Here is a 15,805-nt window from a genome sequence, read left to right as displayed (position 1 = left end):
TAGGCACTCACTGGACAGGCAGCAGGAGACCAGGAGTCAGAAAACGCATCTCCCACCCAGCATTGCTACCATGGCAGCTTCCTCAAAACCAAGCTCTCTCATAAGTTTGAAACAACTGGCACAGGGAGGTTGGTCCATCTCTGACCAGGGCTGCACCCAGGGCAGAAGGAAAGCACAGATGGGCGCAGAGTGTGGGGCAGAGGACCCAGAAGTCCAGGATTACAGAAGGCAAATGGAAATCAAACCCCAATCTGCTCCAGGCTTTGGAGATGGATTAGTGCAATTTGGATTTCCCTATTTGATACTCCTAGTTCATCTTCGCCAGGCTTAATGCAGCCTTACACAGCACAACGCATTAAAGCCCCTTCTAATCAAAAGCTCAACTCCCAGCTAAATGTGCCTTGCCCTGTTAGAATCATGGGGTGGCTTGACAAACATGAATAACTTCTGGGGCTTGGAGGGGAGGTAAGAATCCTGTATCTTCGCAGATCTGTGCATACCTGGGTACTGGCTTGCACATGCATACACACACACATGCATGCAGAGTGCTTTAGCAGAAAAATGCCTTAGCACTAGATTCAGAGCTAAAGAATCCTTACTGCTTCACCTCCTCCGCCTGCCCACCTACTGCCACGCAGCCTTCCCTCTGCCAATATGGAACCTAGAAACAAACTCACATTTTCCCATGTGTTTCAATTTGTCCCTGAATAAGGCATCTTCAGACACAGCACTGCTGGCCTCGCTGGTTACAGGGGCTATGTCACCTGAAATGCAAAAATCTGGTCACTTGAGGTTTGTAGGGGTGGAGCAGGGTGTGCGGAGAATCTAAGCTGAATCATCATCATTGACCCAATTCCAGCTCCAGTGAAACAGTGGCCCTGCCACAAAGCAGCTGGTAAGCATCTCTGTCCTGGTCTGAATAAGACAGAGTAAGAAAAGAGCACACATAAAAGATGGAGACCAGGGAGAAATTACCAGCAGTTCCTAGTGCACAAAGGGATAGTCTGTTCTGTCTCAATGAGACAAGCCAGGTGAGATGCAGACAAGGCTGGATTCTGGGGGACGGGAGATTGGGCGGGAGATGGGATGGAGGTCAGCAGGTACAGTGCTACCTAGGCCTCTTGGGATCAAAGTGACACTCCACATTCAGATGCTTCCAGTACAGTCCTCCCTTTAAAAGGGTTACAGATAAAAGATTACAGCTGTGGCTCTGTTGATTTCAACAGAGCTATGGGTGATTTCTGCCTGCCTGTGGGCTTGAATCTCCAGTGCTCTACAACTTTGCTACCTGTGCAGAATGAATGCAGAGCAGCTGTAGGTGCTACCACTCTGACCTGGCAGCTTTCACTCCTGTGCACAATGGATGCACAGGAGTGAAAGCAAAATGACTACACAAAGTTCAAGGCCCTGCAGAATCAGGCCCCATCCATCAATGTCTGTTCATACAAAAAAAAAAAAAAAAAAAAAAGTCCTCTGCTGAACAAAAAGCCTCTTACTTCTTTGAGAGAAAGTGATTCCAAGTCAACCAATCTGCTAATTTTATTTCTCAGTTGGTTATTAGATCATGCTCCAAGATCATTCGCATTACCATGATGACACAGACAGTTAATTAAGAATGGAGAAAGTTTAGAAGTCTCAGCTGTACTAGTGCAGGCAGCTGATCTGGGTGAGTCACAGCTCCTTGTTAATCGTATCCTTGTGTTTCCCACCCCCTTTATCAAATCTGGGCACAATTGAAATTCCGTAACCTTAGCCAAAATCGTCACGTCAAGCCTCGATGAATAGCTCCATTCGCTGTGTCCTGCTCTGTAGATGAAGATACTGACAGACACCAATGCTAATTCTGTCCTTTGGGGGCAGCTGCTATGCAGTCCCTAAGGTTAATCAAGATTACTCAGATAGTTGGTATGCCTGCAAGGCATGATCCCCGGCTCCTGGGCTAGACAAGGGCATGTTTTGTTATACTTGGGAACTAGATCAGAGTTCTCTTCATTCTACCTCCACTCCCAAGCAAAATCTACATAGCCATGCGTGGCAAGAGAGAAAAGGACTAGGAAGGGGAATGATGAGGACTCTTTTAGCCCTGGGCTAGTGTAGAAGCAATGATGGTTTCCAAGTTTCATTTGATCAAAGCTCGAGGCATGTGCTGGACTCTAGGCCTAGGGCAGAAGAGAGAGCGGAGTAGAAAACGGCATCTTACTGTCTCCTTATTGCAACCTGACTGGAACCTAAGCTTTGCGAGTGCTGAGGGATTGTGACAACGCAGGCGCTATTAATACAGTGTCATGTAGGCAAGGGGAAGTAGCAAAGAGGCTAGCAAAAGGTGTGCCACCCTTTTCTGGGTCATTTTGCCCATTCCCAGCAGCTCCGGCAACTGAGAGAAAACAGAAATTCTCTGCTGCAGGATAGGAAGCGTAAGGGGGAGATTTTCCAAGCAAAGACAAGAGTTAGGGGCTCAACTCCCACTGGCTGGCCCAACTTCCCTTTGTGCCTCTGAAAATCTCCCCCATAACTTCTACTCACATCACACTATTTTTACAGTCATCAGAAGTCTCCCGCAACGTCCCTGCCTATACCCCCAGGGGGAGAATTCCTTTCCAGCCCCAAACATAAGACATTTTGGAGAGGAGAAAGGGCTTGGTGTCAATAGCCACCAAAAGGAAGGTTTTCACCTCTGCCATTCATGTCACAAGGTTTGTCTCCACTGCAAAAAAGGTGTGTTCTTCACTCTGGTTAAAACAGCAGTAAAGATACGGCAGCTTAGCTTTTAACTTGGGTTAGCAGCTCGACTTAAAACTGATAAAGCAGCCTGGGGCTGAACTCGAGCTGCTACCCAAGCTGGCACGTCTTTACTGCTATTTTAACCCAAGCTGGCTAATTTGGGTTAGAATACACTTGTTTTTTTCAGCGAAGACCTACCCGCAGTGTGGCCCTCTGCAGACAACGCAATGGCAGAAGCCTTAGAAATATGAGAGCAGCTGCCAGGAGATCTCTGTGATCATATGCTCATGCACGGCTTGTAAATTACCTGGTTGTATAGAAGAAAAGCTGAAATCGTTACTGACGGCAACACTGGTCGACTTGGATTTTTTTGACTCATACTTCAGTCGATCTGAAAAATAAAAAACATTCAATTAGCCCTGGAACCCTGAATCATTTATTCCATTCTCCTCGACCTAGCCAGGCATTACATTGCACTCACTGCCAAGGGTGTTTTACAGCTTCAGTGTAACAAGGTCTGGAATGAGGAAGGGAGTCTGGGGCAGGAGCAGGGGAAATTTTTGTTCTTAATCTTAAATTTGTTTTGATGGTTTATGAAAGGGGCAGAACTGACAGCCCAGAAGGCTGAAGTCCTCCATCCACAGGGTAGGTACAGCCTGGACGGCAGTAGAGCCAGCTTCCCCACACTGCTCTGCCAGCGTGCCTGATCCCTACAGGGACCACACTGTGGGGCTGGATAGCCGGGAGTCGGGACTGAGACCCATCAATAGCATGGTTAAAAACAGGAAGTCAATTGGGCTGGCTGGGCTCAGTTGAATCCAAATCACTGAGCAAGCATCTGCTTCACCCAGAGGCTGGGTTTTTGAATGGAAAAGAAATAGCACAAAAATGTGATCATCCTAATATAATCAACTAAGGCAAAAAATGCTCAGACTTAGGTTTCAAAATGGCAGACATCTAAATCCACATGTGGGCACCCAATTAAGAGCATCCTGATTGTCAGAAATGCTGAGTACCCCGACTCCATCTGAGGTCAATAGGAACTTGCAGGTGATCAGCACTCCGGACAATCAGGCCCAAAGTATAGCGTGAGCTGAAATTAATTGCCATATATTGTGACTGGACTTAATGAGGTATGATTTGTGAGAGCATTTTCAGAAACTTGGTGTGTCACCAGCACGATGAAATACACTTAAAGAAATTGGCTTGTATGGTTTTACTTTCAAAAGCTGACAACTCTTGTCAGGAAAAGATTAAAAACTAATGGGTAATAATCCTCGTGTCTGTTAACTGCATGCATCTCTGATGGTGTCAGAAGAGGATATTCATGCTTCTGAAAAAATGGATTCAAAGACATATCACAACCCCAGATCAACACATCTTCTAATGCTGGGTATGTTAAATCAAGATCCAGGGTCAGATTTTGCAGATAGGCAACCTCTCTTTATAGTGAGGCTGAATAAAGACCCTTCGGCTGAAGGCTCTTTCCTAATCTAAAACTATGGGGGCATTTGAGATCTGGATCCCAAATGTGCAGCTTTGTTTTGAAGCAGTGCAGTTAAGCTAGACCTCAATGCTGCCTGCTCCAAGTTTGCAGTCCCAGCCTGGTTTGCTTTGTTCTGGGTTCCATCTGTCAGCAAAGTGAGCAAACGCGGTCTGAAGTGCTATCTGCTGTTCTGTTGAGGAGCGGGATCCCAGCTGGCAATAAGTGATAGCACAAGAAAACTGGGCAAGTGCTTTCCAGTCTTTTTGCTGCGCTGGATAGCACATGCTCTCTCCACTGTGTCCCTCTGCCTCAGAGGAAAAGTGCTTGAGAAATCACAATGCTTGAGAAATCAAGAGAGGAAGTGAACTGTGCCCCCAACACTGCCGCAGGCTCCGAATGCTAGCATTCTGCACATGTAAAGCATAAAGCTAATTGGTGGTAACTTTGTGCCTCCACATCCCAATCCCAAGAGTATAAACTCAGACCCCTTCAAAACCAACATACAAGGCAGTCAAGCAACAAATGCAATCCCATTTCCTTTACAACTGTTCCTCTGAAAGGATCAGACAGCTAGAGCACAGTGGGTATGAACATCTTTGCGAGGTGCAAAACCCACTGGGCTGTAGTCTCACTTGAAGAACACTGCTCCAGAAAGAGTATTTCAAAGGCTGGGTGGACCTGTTGGACAGTGTGTGTGTGCGTGCATTTATTTTGTACAGAAAGTTGTGTTACTGCAATGTTCAGTAAAAAGTCAGGCAAGGTACAGCCTGAGGTAACAGTAGCCAAGTTAACTCAGCATGTGCGCCTCTCTCTACTTATGTTATATATACTGAACATATATTCACTATATATGTATTCAATCAATAGTATAAGGCACCAGTTGAAACCTCTCAGAAGAAGTAACAGTGGCAATCCAACACATAGGGCTAGTGTAACACTGAGGGGCAATCCCAGTTATTCATGGAAAGATGGAAATATTTCTCTGTTGAACTGCTTTTTGAAAACAAAGAATGCTGTCTGTCCAAAGCTGCTCAGAGGTTCAGAACATTGGAGCAGGCCTGGGGCAGATGATTCAAGGTGGAGCTGTAGGCAAGGCAGTCTAAGATGCACAATGAATGAAATGTATCACATGGCCCTTAATCACCATCTAGGAGCGACACTGTGTTGTATTTTGTGGTTTCTATTCGTTCACCTAAGCTTCATGCACCACCCATGTTTTAATGACAGAGATTAGAGAAGCAGGCTGGAAAATGCTAGTCTTACCATGGCAAAGGAGAGAAAATGAAAATCGTAAGTGAGCAGCTGATTTTCTGGCTGTGATGGACAGGAGGCTGAGCATTTAAATTAAGGCATTAGGATGAGCTTTCCCAAACCAAGAGTGAGACCTGTGAGTGACAAATACCATGATTGGTGAGATAAGCCAGATGGGAATATATTAGCCTGTGTGTTCAGAATTAAAGTGACAGAGCAGAGAGGAACTGGCAAGGGGCTGGCTCATAATTCAAGAGACCCCAAGTCACCAAAACCACTGAACTTCTCCTTGTAGTGTCATCAGAAAAGCTGCTGAGAACAGCTAGCAAGAGACGCTAGACAGAAGGTGGTGAGAAGTTCTGGGAAACCCAGCAGTATTTTACAGTGACAGAGGTTACAATGCTAAAAGAGTGAGGTGATCATATACCAAACCCTAGTAGAATTATCCTTTTTGTAGGCAGGAAGGGTTAAAAGGGAAATAATCAAAACAGCAATATCGGCGGAGGGGGAACAAGGATGTAATGATAAAGCCCAACCTTTGGAGACCAATCACAGCTGATGGAGTGTTTTGTCTAGGTCTTTCGGAAGAGGTGGGAGGAGGGATCAGAGGACAACAGATGAAATTCGTGGCCTCACGGAAGTCAAGGGGAGTTTTGCCAGGATTTCACCCAATGCTTCTATAGGTCTGATGGTCATGAAAGGGGTATTAACTGGTGGGGAAGATGGAAGGACTTTGCAGAGTTAGGAGACCCATGAGCAAGACTCCCAAGCCAGGCTAGCAGGAACAGAAAGTGCCCCTGCCATCAGCTTCCAATGGGTCTGAGTCTCCATAGCACTGCACCCTCAGGTTATTTACACCAATGCAGCAGAAGTGCAACATGGGAGGAAAACGTTGCCATTGTGCTGTAGTTGCATTTTTCACTCATTTTGTATTGGTGTAAATGATGACACAAGGTGTAGGGCAATGGAAAATGAGACCTAAGGGCTGGAAGTTGCAGCAAAGGAGGAATTCAAGCACATGAAAAGCATACACAGAAGTCTCTGAAATGGCTTATCACCTCTCTCAAGGGCCAGGAGAAAATCCCGGTTCCTCTGGAGCTCCTTCATGAACTCTTCGTTCTGTAAGAAGAGCGCAATTCGCTCATCTTCCAGGTACTGTTTCCACTTCCTCTCTTGGTCCAACGTGCCCTGGGATCTCTGGCTGCCCTCGCCCGGCACAGTCTGATGGCAACTTTGTGAACTCTGGACAAGCGTGTGACATAAAGGAAGAGTCAATGAAGGCCTTGAGCAGCTCATTACAGTAACCAGTGTGTGTGACTGTAAGCCGGGATTCAACAAAGCACTTGAGCCTGTGTTTAAGTCCCAATGACTTCAATGACACTGAAGCATAAGTGCTTTGCTGAATCAAGGTTTTAAACTCTTGTGAAAGGTGCTGGAATATCAATATTGAAGATTAAAGGTCCCCATCTATCAACAGAATCAGCACAGTTTGGTCAACAGCAGGCTGTACTCCCCTCTGTAATTCAGCCTTACCAAAGGGCTTCAACCCTGATCTTGGTTAAAGTGAAAATCTCTACTGGGAAAAGCAACTGTGAAAAGGGCACTCTCTTCCCCAGCATATTTGCTCCCAAGCAAAATCAGCAGCAGATATGCTGACTATATGGTGCATACATTTTTCCTTGGCTGTATTTCTCAGCCAGCCCAGCAGAGCCAACTCAGCTGTGGGATAGTGAGCTAGATTCTCTTCCTCCTTGAGCATCATCAATAGAAGTATTTACCAAGTTCCAATCAATTACACATGTGCAAACTTACTGAAGGCAATCAGGCTACACCATGGGAGTCAATGAGGGCTTAGTTTGGCCCGGCTTTATTGCTAGTAATGTGTGAAAAGGAAAGTACCCAGCTTGACGCTCCGATCTCAGGCTAAGTCAGCAGGGCTGGCTATTGGGGAGAAAAAGGTTGTGTTTTTTCTTTTTAACTTGGAATCTGAGAACATCTAATCTGGAAATCAGAAAGTCACAATGATCCCATGAAACTACTTTTATAGTCAGAGCCTCACTTTAAATACAAGAATTAATCATCAGCGTTCTTCTGATGGCTAAATCAACATCAAACCAGGGCTGAACCTGGCTTTGACATGGGGAGAAGTGCAAAGCCTCTCACTGAGGGAAGCCGAAGTGGCACAGCTTTTATTTTCCCCAACTAACGGCTGAAAATGCAATTTACCATCTGACAAATTCCACTATCTGAGACAAATCCTAACATCTTCTATATCTCATTTCCCTGCTCGTGCATGTATCTGTGCATGTAAAATAGGAAGGAGGAGAAACATTCCATCCAGTAGCAATCTCACCTTGCCTACCATATTTATCTGATTTGTATCTGGTCTCAGAGGGCCATAAAAAGCAATAGCATACAATTCCTGAGGAAGGAAAAAGGCACCAGGACATCTCTTCCCCCAGAGCCCAGTGAACAGGCAGCTTTCTATTCCCAGAAAGGTAATATAGCCTGAGAAGATGAATAATTTATGAAACTGTGGCAGAAGTGCCTTCGGAGCCAAAAGGGAAGGGAAGAATCTAGCTGTCTAACTGGGTACTTACAATTTGGCCCCCTTCATTGCATTTTCTGTCTCGCCTTTCCTAGCCTATAGGAGAGACATCTTAAGGTCTGGGTTTGTTTGCTTGTTTATATACATGGGAGTTGGGTGGGCAGAGAAAATACTGTGGGAAAGCTAAGTGGAAGAAATAAGCTTTGCATTTAGGTCTGAGAGTAGTTCGCTCAGTGGTCATTCTTGCTTCTTGCAGGAGACAACTCCCTATTGCAGCTCTGTCAAGATGCATAAATTGATACACTGTGAGATGCCCAAATATAGAGTTTTAGGACCATGCTAAGGAAGTATTGATGCTGAAGTCCAAAGGCAGTTCACAAACCCTAATTTATATGGCACCATTAAAATGAAGCTTACCTCTGGGGTAGGAGGGCAGCAGCCAGCCAGTCTGCAACATATTGTATAATAGAGGGGGACAAGGGAAATTTTGGGCAGGGACGCCCAGTCAAATGCCTACTCCTATGAAAATTGCCATGATGCATCTTGGAAGCCAGAGGGCTTGTCTATACTTAAAAGGCCACACCTGCTGCAAAGTTAGGGTTGTAAACCTTATAGGAAAAGGCTGATAGCTGAATTTTAAGTTCTGATATTTCTACAGGTTTGTAAAAAATTTTATTTTGGCACATCTTACATTTTGGGATGAATTTAATCTCACAGCATCACTAGGTTTTCACTGGAAATGCCCCTTCATGGTAATCTATGCACTGCTCAGTGAATCTACTTCAGAAAGATGAAGGACAGAACCAGCCCTGCTAGGATTTGAACTTGTCACCATAAGGAGTCTAGGTGTTATATAGTTGAACATATTCTCCGCCCACCTGCACACTGTCCATCTGCTGGGGTAGAATGCGAAGGAAATCATCAGGAAGGTTGCCTAGTAATGGTGGATTCCAGTTCCTGTACCGTCTGTGCACCTGAGGGCCACTCGAATTGGGTACATCAATCCTGTAGGCCATGGAAAAAAAGACACCGAGATGAGAAAGCAATCATTTCAGCATTCTGGCTCACTCTGCAAACTCTAAGAACCCAGCTCCTCAAGGTATGAGTGCCCTCGATTCCCACTGACTTGACTAGGAATTGAGGGCCCACCTCAAGCATTCAAAAAATCACATCAGCCATCATCTCCTTTCCCCCCAAAATCACAAGCTTGACTTAAACATTTTTTTAAAGTAACTAATTTGGGGTTCTTTTTATTTGCTGTAGAGTTTTTGAGCCTTTTGGTGTCATCACATTTTCAAACTTTCCTCTGCTGGACATTTACACTTTGTTTCCTTATGCTCTAATAAATTTGTTAGTCTCTAAGGTGCCACAAGTACTCCTGTTCTTTTTGCGGATACAGACTAACACGGCTGCTACTCTGAAACCTGACACTTTGTTTTGTTACTCAAGATTCTCAGATAATGACACAAGGAGCTGAGGTTTAAGAAAATCACCAAACATTGTGTTGGTGTTGGCAACACTGAGAGGGTTATGCCTTAACTATGTAAATCACACCCACTCAACCCCACAAAGTGCAGCATTGCATAACTGCCCGGGAGCGTTCCTTTACGGAGGGGAGGAAGAGAAGAGAAGGGCAGTGTTTGCTTCCTTAAAACCCTCAGGCATAGGGCCAGAGCTGAGGCAGGATACAAGACTTGATAAGCCAAGTGGTGTGACTGGGTATGGCAACCTTTAAGGATAACATAAAGTGAAGTTTTGTCTGTTTCAGTCCCGTTGAAAGAGGATGGAAAACAAGCCCCTGTGGGGTAACTGCTGACGGTTAGATTTGGCCAGAGGGTGAAGTTCAAGAGCCAAATGGAAGTGACCCCTGCAGTGTTGTAATGGCCACTACAGAGCAGAAGGCACATCACTAACCAAGAAGTCCTTTGACCGGCTCTGCGCTAAACCTACCACTGAATTGCTGTAAGGCTGGAAGTTGCAGCCGACTCTTTGGCATGTCAAATCTGTCAGCAATGGGTGAAGAACACAGGCTGCAAATGGAACCTGTGAATGTGAATTGACAGCACCATAGGCATCACTATCAGTGCTGTATGCGGATGGCAGGTGTGACGTTGCGCTCTATACGATTTTATGAAAATATGCTAATGAGTGTGAATATAATGTAACTGGAATATGCCCCATGCAAAAGGTCTCTTGTAAGGTATCATTACAAAGCTTATAATCTACTGAGTGTTGTCATCCTATTTGTATAGATGTATCACTCTTGTATCTGAAACTAAAAATATGAAATACAACTCTGAGGTCCTATTGTAGTTATGCAAAGTGTGGGCCATTAATGGTGGTTTGGAATCTTGATGGCTCCCATCAACCAGGACAATTGACAGTGGATGGCTCTGTTTGCTTGCAGGCCTTCCTGTCAGTCAGGCTGGGAGGAATGAGGGCTTGGAGTCTTACAGTGACGTGATCATGTCACCTGAACTGGAATCCATCTTTAACCCGCTGCTTTTCCATTTAGAAGGAGGGGTGGGAACCCAGAGCGGGACAAAGGATTCCCGCCTTGTGCAAAAGATATATAAGGGAGTGGAACAGAACAAAGGGTGCAGCAATCATGAGAAATCCCCTAGCTACCACCTGAGCTGGAACAAGGGCTGTACCAGGGGAAAGGATTGTGCCCAGACTAGGAAGGCGTCCAGTCTGTGATAGAAGCTTATTGAAACATCTGAGGGTGAGATTTTATCTGTAATCACTTTCTTACTGTAAGTTAAGACTTGCATGTTTTATTTTATTTTGCTTGGTAATTCACTTTGTTCTGTCTGTTATTACTTGGAACCACCTAAAATCTACTTTTTGTATTTAATAAAATCACTTTTTACTTATTAATTAACCCAGAGTATGTATTAATACGGGGGAGGGGGGGACAGCTGTGCATACCTCTTTATCAGTGTTATAGAGGGCAAACAATTTATGAGTTTATCCCATATAAGCTTTATACAGGGTAAAATGGATTTATTTGGGGTTTGGACCTCATTAGGAACTGGGCCTCTGGGTGTTGGAGACAGGAACACTTCTTAAGCTGTTTTCAGTTAAGCCTGCAGCTTTTGGGGGATGTTGTTCAGACCGAGGGCCTGTGTTTGCAGCAGGCAAGCGTGTCTGGCTCAAACAAGGCAAGGTTTCCTGTCAGGGAAAACGGGCTCAGAGGTAGTCTCAACACATCAGATGGCAGTCCCAAGGGGGTTTCCGTGATCTAACCCATCACAGCAGGCAGTCTGGGTACATGGGTAGCCTGTATCCTCAGCCCTTTATCACATTCTGGGTGCACAGACCATGCCTTGCTCACCATTTCTTCTATCTTCCCCTATATGTACACTCGGATAATGTGACATGGGACCTTGCTGCTCAGCCATTTCTTGCCTATCAGTCTGTTAATGCTTTCATTTGCACTGGTCAATTCTTTCTGGAGTTCTGATGGGGCTATTTGCCAGAGCATTCCCCAGAATCACAGAACGCACACACAGAAGAGACCCATTAGGTCACCACGACCAGGACTGTCCCCCGGTTCTATCTTTCCTAATGCTTAGTTTTAAACACCCTGAGCACTGGACCCCATTTCCTTGGGGAGGCTATTCCACAGCCTAATCGAACCCACTGCTAGAGTGGTGCTGCCTGCATTTCTGGGAGTTTGAAATTGGCTTCTTTTATTTTGCATTTTCAGGGGGAGGGAGTTTCTTCTGGGATCTTCATCTCCTCCCCTCCCACCCCAAACTCCAAATCTCCCCACATGTGGGACAGGCTTGGCCTCTGTGTCAAGGATTTCCCCAATTAACAGCCTCCCAGGAGAAGTTATTATTTATTGGTCAAAGTCAGCATACAAGGTGCTTTACCCAAAGCAAGATGCACTGCTCAAAGAACTGAATCCTTGTCCTGAAGAGCTAACAACGCACAGGCACCGGGAGGCAGGCAGACCGCTGAGAACAAACGCAGAGCGGAGTCTGGATGCTCTTAGTTATCAGGTTTCCAGGAGCTGTTTGAAGCTGGAGGGGCAGCGGGGGCCCGGTGTACGTTAATTGAGAGGAGTACAGGGCAGCTTGAAAGAAGGCACAAAGCTGGCAGGGCGCAGAAGAGATGAGGAGGGAGGTGGGAGGTGAGGAGCTCCACTCTGGCAGATTTCGTGCTGACGTGGAAAGAACTTATTGCTTTCTCTAACAGCTCAGGAGCTGTGGATTTTATTTTCAGGGCTTGCAGTGAAGCATAAAAGTCAGCAGAAGTGGCAGGAGGCGACGATGATTGCGTGTGAATGTTCATGTCTTCATTACTACTTACACACGGGGAAGAAAACAAATAAAAGCCTCTTCCCAGGCAACTCCCACTTTGGAACTTCCCTTTCAAATTCTGACTGTACCCATCCTGCAGAGGCGCCAGAGGGACAGCAGGAATCAGCCAGAGAAGAATCAAGTAGTTTTTGGGTTTGACTAAAGGAACAGGGAGAGCATATTTCTCCCTCCACCCCCAGGACAATTCTACATCACTTGACCCTTCACAGCCACACTCTCTAGGGGAGCCTGCTTCTCCTAAGCCAGCCTCCTTAGCAGCTGCAGATCTTATTGAACCAGCAGAGAAGGGCCAACCCAACTACAGATCCCAGCACACAATGCTGGGTCAAAACCTGCGTGCCCCGTGCCGCCTTCACAGTGAAAGATGAGCTAGCTGGATAAATCCATTTTGTACAAACCAGGCGCAGCTCTTGGGCTCTCTGCCAATTGTCAAGGCTGCCCTCAGGTCAGTAATGTGCTGGCACCTCTGTGCGGAACCCCAGGAGGACAGCCACTGGTATTCCAAAAAGGCGATTTCAGAGTTACAGTATATAGCAAACAGGTGTGTGGTTGCACTGATAAGCTATTTGATCATCTCTATTATATATATATATACACACATATATATATACACACACACACACACACGTCAGTATTATGCTTTATGGGGAAAACTAAGCTTTTCTAGCCTAGATGCACTGGATAGCCTGTTAGTATATCACAGAATAATGGAAACTAGAGACAGAAAAGACACCACAAATGTAATATATATTTAAGTGCCTTCACAGGGAGAAATACCAGCTACAAAAGGGCTTTTTCATCTAGGTCAGAAAGGCAGAATAAGAAACAATGGTTGGAAGCGGAAGCCAGATAAATTTCAGTTAGAAAACAGGCCACTTTTAGCAGTAAGTTTGAACAAACTACCAAGGGAAGTGGTGGTTTGAGTCTTCAGATTAAGTCTGGATGCCTTTTGGAAGATAGGCTTTAGCCAAGCAAAATTACTGGGCTCAATGCAGGGGTAAATGTATGAAGTTTAATGGCGTATGATATTCAGATGATCTAGTGATCCCTTCTGGCCTTATGCTCTATGAAAATTTATCAAATCCCGGACCAGCTGGAACTCCCCAGCTGTCACAGTGATACACATCCCACGGCCACTCAGAACATCACAGCAACAAGAGGGATAAAATTTGGATCCTCTTGCTCCAGAAGACCAAGCCTCTTCCAGCCGAGCTAAGGGAGAATCTCAATGAGTCTCAGCAGTATAGGGCTCATTACACCATTTAGCACTTTTGATTCCACCATATCTACTAGGTCAGTGGACAACTATTACAACTTGAACATACCTACTGGCCAGTTCACTATAAGCTCGTCTAATCCACAGTACAATTTAGTGATTGCTCCTCCTCCTCTCATATGCAGATGACAGAGCTCAGTCCAGGTTCGTAAGCAAAGCATAGCCTCTGTATCATAGGAGGCAAGGGGTAAACCACCCTCCAGAGGTTGGGTTGGGCCCACTTCCACCACATGAGTTATTGTCTGCAATACTGCTCCACAGTCACAGCACAAGGAGGAAATGCGTGCCTGTCTATGGTTGCGGCTACTCTGGATGAGCCAGAGCGTAACCCTGTTGAGGCTGGTCCAGGATCTACGATTAAGTGGACAAGGAGGCAGGTGCAGCGATGGACTCCTGAATTTACTCAGTGTGTTAGACTCTCTCTCCCACCGATGCTTCCACTCTGTAAGAACCTAGTTTTCAGCTGCCTTGTGGTGCTGACTATCCACACATGGTAAAGGGCCAGTAGTACTCCTCTCCAGCAGTGGGTGAGCTGCTTTGGCAAAGGAGTGTCAAGAGATCAGCCACTGTCTCTCACACCCATCTGCAGGAGTGGAATTCCTCCCCTGAATGTAAGCAGAACTTGGAGTTGGCACTGCAAGTTGTTTCCTGTTTGAAAATAGGGCATCAGTTACCCGGAAATGTAAATCGGTTGATTTTCACCTGTCACAGCTCTCCAGGCAGACTTGACAGTCATGGCATCTTGTCGAAGGTCTGCCAGAACAACGTGCCCTAACACAGACTGCAGTATAATTCAAGCAGCCACTAATAATACAAGTGGCCAAATTCAGTTCCATGTAGACAACCTAAGCGTAGCAGCTTCACCCCAGACCATAGAGCAGTTTTCAGCTGGAGCAAACACCAGAGTCAGATGTATGAAGGACCAAAGGATCTGCTCCCCAGGAGGTTCCCGATAGTTTTTGCATCATGGCGATACAGGAAGAGATCTTAATTTTCGGGTGTTCCCAGCAAGCGCGGCATGTCAGGTTATGGTCAAATTTTACTCCTGAGTATGTGACAACTGATTGCTAGGACATATTGAACAATGAATGAAGTCTGGCTTTAGTGCCTGAGGAATGCAGTGGGCTGTCTACATTTAAAGACATATGTGCAATTTCTATAGCCACCATCTCTGTTACTCTAGATTTTCTGACTATAAAATCTCTTTGATTTCAGTGATGAATAGCAACAGGCTCAATGAGAGAAACCACCTGCTGTTGTTTAGATGAAACAACAGCTCACCTCTTTTAGCTAATTTTTGACATTCCATTCAATCCACAAATTATTTTTTGGGCCTTTCAGCTGTTGGGTTTCTACAGCCTTGCAGGCATTTTCACCCAGCTGTGATCTTCATTCATCCCCTCTGGCTTTATCTCACCCAATCTTAATTAACTCTCACCAGCCGACCCCACAAGAGGCCAGCCAAAACGCAGCGAAGCCATTTGTGCCGCCTTGGAATGTGTCTGGCGCATCTGCCCTTCAAAAACACTCAACCTCTGGCCAAAGCAACATGGTGAAATAGAATATATGGCAGACAGCAGCAAGGACAGTGTATTGAATGGTGTGCAAGCCCATCTAATTAGCAATACAGGAGAAAGGATGGTTCTTTTCCATTCATGCTAAGCTTTCTATCCTGAGGGAGTAGGCTGCAGGACAGTCTTTCACACCTTCTGGTGGAACATTCCATCAAAACCTACTGACTACAGGAAGGGTGAAAAAATTTGTGCTGCAATTGCACTAAACTTTGCTCATCCGGGTTTTGATTTTGCGTCTGGTGCGGTTTAGATCCAGACCCATCCTGCCCCTCCTGCAAAGATCAGGCTCAAAGATAAATGGTTCCAATTTTTGCCCTCCTGTCGTAAACATCCCCACTGAGGAGGCGAGGTTCCTGGAGCTATCAGAATCCCCATCACTAGTGCTTCACACTTCTCTTAGTCACCAGTGCCTCCTCCACAAGGCAGTGTACACAACATCATCACTAGCCCCAAAAGAAAGCAGCCTGATGTTTCTGTTACCTACTAGCTTGCTTCATTTTTATGAACTGGTGTTCCTAATCCTGTGGGTTTGATTCACTACCATTTCAAGCTCAGCAATGCGCCAGCCTATGTGGCCCGACCCTCCCAACTATCCCCATAGCTGCAAGTCAACATGCA

At 45.6% G+C, this 15,805-nt stretch overlaps 1 protein-coding gene across 12 annotated transcripts in view; it reads right to left on the bottom strand.

Moving 5' to 3' along the window:
* CUEDC1 (CUE domain containing 1) overlaps positions 1–15,805 on the bottom strand; it is a 115,033-nt gene that overhangs the window by 5,454 nt on the left and 93,774 nt on the right. For all 12 annotated transcript variants that reach the window (XR_010593759.1, XR_010593758.1, XM_065572766.1 and 9 more), the window contains 4 exons: positions 8,885–9,011; positions 6,517–6,700; positions 3,029–3,112; positions 678–764 (listed from right to left, as the gene is read on the bottom strand). Coding sequence is in view for 10 of the 12 variants with exons in the window: in XM_065572766.1 (XP_065428838.1) it covers positions 678–764; positions 3,029–3,112; positions 6,517–6,700; positions 8,885–9,011 (482 nt within the window). In the remaining 2 variants the exon portion in view is untranslated. The remainder of the gene's footprint in view (positions 1–677; positions 765–3,028; positions 3,113–6,516; positions 6,701–8,884; positions 9,012–15,805) is intronic.

Source organism: Chrysemys picta, chromosome 19 (assembly GCF_011386835.1).
Source record: "Chrysemys picta bellii isolate R12L10 chromosome 19, ASM1138683v2, whole genome shotgun sequence".
NCBI lineage: Eukaryota > Metazoa > Chordata > Testudines > Emydidae > Chrysemys > Chrysemys picta.
Note: the sequence above shows the minus strand (reverse complement) of the source record. Positions and strands in the feature narration are given on the sequence as shown.